The 3179-nt window shown below is 31.6% G+C and overlaps 2 protein-coding genes across 2 annotated transcripts in view; one reads left to right on the forward strand and one right to left on the reverse strand.

Moving 5' to 3' along the window:
* LOC119667076 (methylenetetrahydrofolate reductase-like) overlaps window positions 1-646 on the reverse strand; it is a 5119-nt gene extending 4473 nt beyond the window's left edge. The window contains exon 1 of the mRNA XM_038076360.1: window positions 613-646. Coding sequence (XP_037932288.1) covers window positions 613-646 — 34 coding nt within the window. The remainder of the gene's footprint in view (window positions 1-612) is intronic.
* Window positions 647-1276: 630 nt separating this feature from the next.
* Window positions 1277-2645, forward strand: LOC119674355. The gene is made up of 2 exons (XM_038085494.1): window positions 1277-1381; window positions 1434-2645. Exons 1-2 carry the CDS (start codon window positions 1328-1330, stop codon window positions 2484-2486), a joined length of 1107 nt encoding a protein of 368 aa, XP_037941422.1. The 5' UTR covers window positions 1277-1327; the 3' UTR covers window positions 2487-2645.
* The last annotated feature ends 534 nt before the right edge of the window (window positions 2646-3179 follow it).

The raw sequence follows: 3179 nt of genomic DNA on the forward strand, positions 1-3179 counted from the left end.
CAGCAGAGCCTGAAATGGGCCTAATAGTAAATTGACTAATTGGTCTACTAATAAATATATAAATATTGTTCGGGCTAATTCAAGAATTTGTGTTAAAAAATAGTAATATTTAAAACTTGGGGGAATTTTTACTGAAAGAAACATAGTTACACTTTCTTTATAATTAGGAAGAAAGTGTGCACACTAACTTTATAACCATATTTCCACTACTTACTTAGTAAGTTTTTTAAGTAATTTTACGATTTTGTCGTTTCCATTGGCATTAGTTACTTATTGTATGTGAAAGCGCTTTTATGTGTCAGAAACTTCTTTGAAAGTACTAAGAAAGCTAAATATTAAGAATATTAAATATTGAGAAGTAAGTAAAACGTATATATACTATTGGTACCAAAATGTACTTCAAATCCATTTTTTAGTCTTGTTGAAATAGATGTAATATCAATCAGAATTACAATAATACAGTTTAAATTACAGTTTAAAATAGTTAACAAATATTAAGTAGGAATTTTGTCAGGATTTCTCGATAGATTTTGCAAACTAAGAAAACGTGTATATATTATAGGATTTAGAGAAGCAATTATTAACGGTCTGGTAACTGAATGTGCAGAATACCTGTCAAGCCTTGGCATAAAGTAAAGCCAAACATTTTTTTGAATACTTTTTACAACTACAATTGCCGAAACGTTAACTGCAGACTAATAGAACTAATCATGATTTGGGATTCGATATGGCACTATAAACAATAATTCATTATATAGACTTTAGGGCTATATAGACTAGTTCTAACGAATTAGGAGTAAAGTTAGAATGTACATTTAAAAAAACCTACAAATCTTTATTTTATGTTATATTAAAGTTTAAACATAACAGTTATTATAAATTATAAAAATATTAACTAGAGACAAATATATTATTGTTTCATGTTGTTTTAGCTCTGCAATCTATTGTGGTAAATTGTAAGACCCCTATCCTTAATTCCATTAATATCCACAATTCCATTTTGACATTATTGTAGAGTCACATGAACATATATATTTAAATTTAAATTATATTGTTTTGTAAGGTTAAAAAAAAAATAAAAAATTGAAAATCTTGTCATATTCCTATGAAAAGATCCATAATCAAATTTCTGAGAAAGCAGTTGTTCTATATTCTTTTAAACATGTAAACTTTGTAAATTCTTTCATACGATATATTAAATAAATTTTTTGTGTACAAAAATGTTTTAGATTTTTATTTATTTTTATTTGCAAAATATGTTTGGTGTCCAGGGTCTAAATTAATAGTTTTTGTTCAAAAAATTGTAGTAGGACTATGAGGAGCAAAAATGGCGGACTTAAAAAAATATTTTAATCCCAATACACAAGCAGGCAAAGCAACTGTACGTATCTAATTCCATTAAAAATAGATTTTAAGTAATAATTGTTTTAAAGATTGCTGGCACTGCTGTAGTCACCGCTGTTACATTAACATATCTATGCTATAGAATGTTTAGGACCTGCCCATCTAACGATTGTCCTTGTTGTACAGCAGAAAGAGCAGCAAGCCTTTATGCTCCTCAACCCCCTACTCCTACTACCGAAAAACCGATAATACCTCATGATCCCCACAAACAAAAATCAGCGGTCTTTGCAAAACCACATGGACATTCAGAATCAGGCTCCAGCGGTTCCCATGAACCAACATATGAAAAAGATGAAAGAGATGAACCTCGACGTCCTGTCAGACGTAGTAGAGAGTATGATGACTACGAACCTAGAAGGGATCCACGTGATTACAGTCGCGAAAGATACAGTTATGATAGACGTTATTCAGAACCACCATCTGGAGATCGTTATGGAGGATCTGGCGAAAGATCACATTCAAGTTGCAGACACGAAAATTTCTGTCCTAACTGTGGTTATAGTTATCATAATGAAAAACCCTCATGTAATCATTTTTCACATAATAACAACTGCAACTCCTGTGGTGGAAACTCACAAAATTCGAGATCACATTGTCCCCATGAGAGTTCATCTTGTGGAAGACAATCGAATACTTGTTCATCATGCTCATCAAATGAAAGACGATCACCAAGTTGTGGGTCCACTTGTTCACACGAGAAAAGGTCACAGAACTGTGGATCAAATTATTCACAAGGATCACATTCACAATCAAATAGATGTCAAAGATCACACAATAATGAGAGAAGAGTTAGTGAACGATCCAGTTGCTCACATGTGTCACACGATTCTCGTAAAAAAAGTGGATGCAATTCATATAATACTGAACCAGTATCAAATAAACACCGAGATCAAAAATCGCCTTGTAAAAATAAAGAACAAACTGATGTTGAGGACCCTGAAGGTCTTGACTTTTGCCAGAAGAAACAGAGAGAGTTCGAAATGGAAAATGGCACTAAAACTTCTAAACACAAGAAAGATCAAAGAAACATTGAAGGGGAACATTTACTTAGAAATGCTGGAGCAGCAATGGGTGCCCCATAAAATGTCAGCACTAAACGCTTTGAATATTTAAGCAACCGCAATAATATTTTTTTTCTCCAGAAGCATTTATAAATAAACTTTACTATTAGAAAATACACGCACACTTAACAGATTAACAAGAAACACTATCAAATTAAAAAACCTTATGGACTAAACATATTACAAATTGTTTTTTTTTTTAATTTTGTTACTGGATATTAGTCTTACCATCTAGATTAGATGAGTCTGTCTAATATGAACAAATGTTGCCTTTGCTTATCCAGAACGTGGTTACTGAAGCAAAAGCTCTTGTTCCTATATATAATTAGGTTCTTTTGAACAGAAAAGGCATTGTTATCTTCAAATCGAGTGACTTCTATTCGAGTAGTGTCTATTGCAACATAAAAGATATTTTATGACAGCTGTATTCTACTCCACTATTGCTAATAAGATAATTACAACAATTTAGGCTGTCATTTTGCTTCATGGAAGTTAATTTTTTTACGAGACTCAACTCAAATAAATAGAGAATTCAATTTAGAAGAAACATTTTTGTATATGAGAATACATGTTACTAATAGTCTTGTCGCAGACTATACGATGTTCAATACGATGAAAAAGTTAATATACGTAGGTTTTGTATGCATCACATAGACTAGTTTTTAGGATTAAACTTCCCATATCACGAACTGGGATTTTGGGACTGGCATTACC

The sequence above is a fragment of the Teleopsis dalmanni genome, chromosome 1, assembly GCF_002237135.1.
Source record: "Teleopsis dalmanni isolate 2A chromosome 1, ASM223713v2, whole genome shotgun sequence".
NCBI lineage: Eukaryota > Metazoa > Arthropoda > Insecta > Diptera > Diopsidae > Teleopsis > Teleopsis dalmanni.

Coding starts and splice junctions, on each gene's coding strand:
- LOC119674355 (XM_038085494.1), top strand. CDS start 1,328: ATGGCGGACTTAAAAAAATATTTTAATCCCAATACACAAGCAGGCAAA. Junction 1,382..1,433: donor CACAAGCAGGCAAAGCAACT/GTACGTATCTAA, acceptor ATTGTTTTAAAG/ATTGCTGGCACTGCTGTAGT.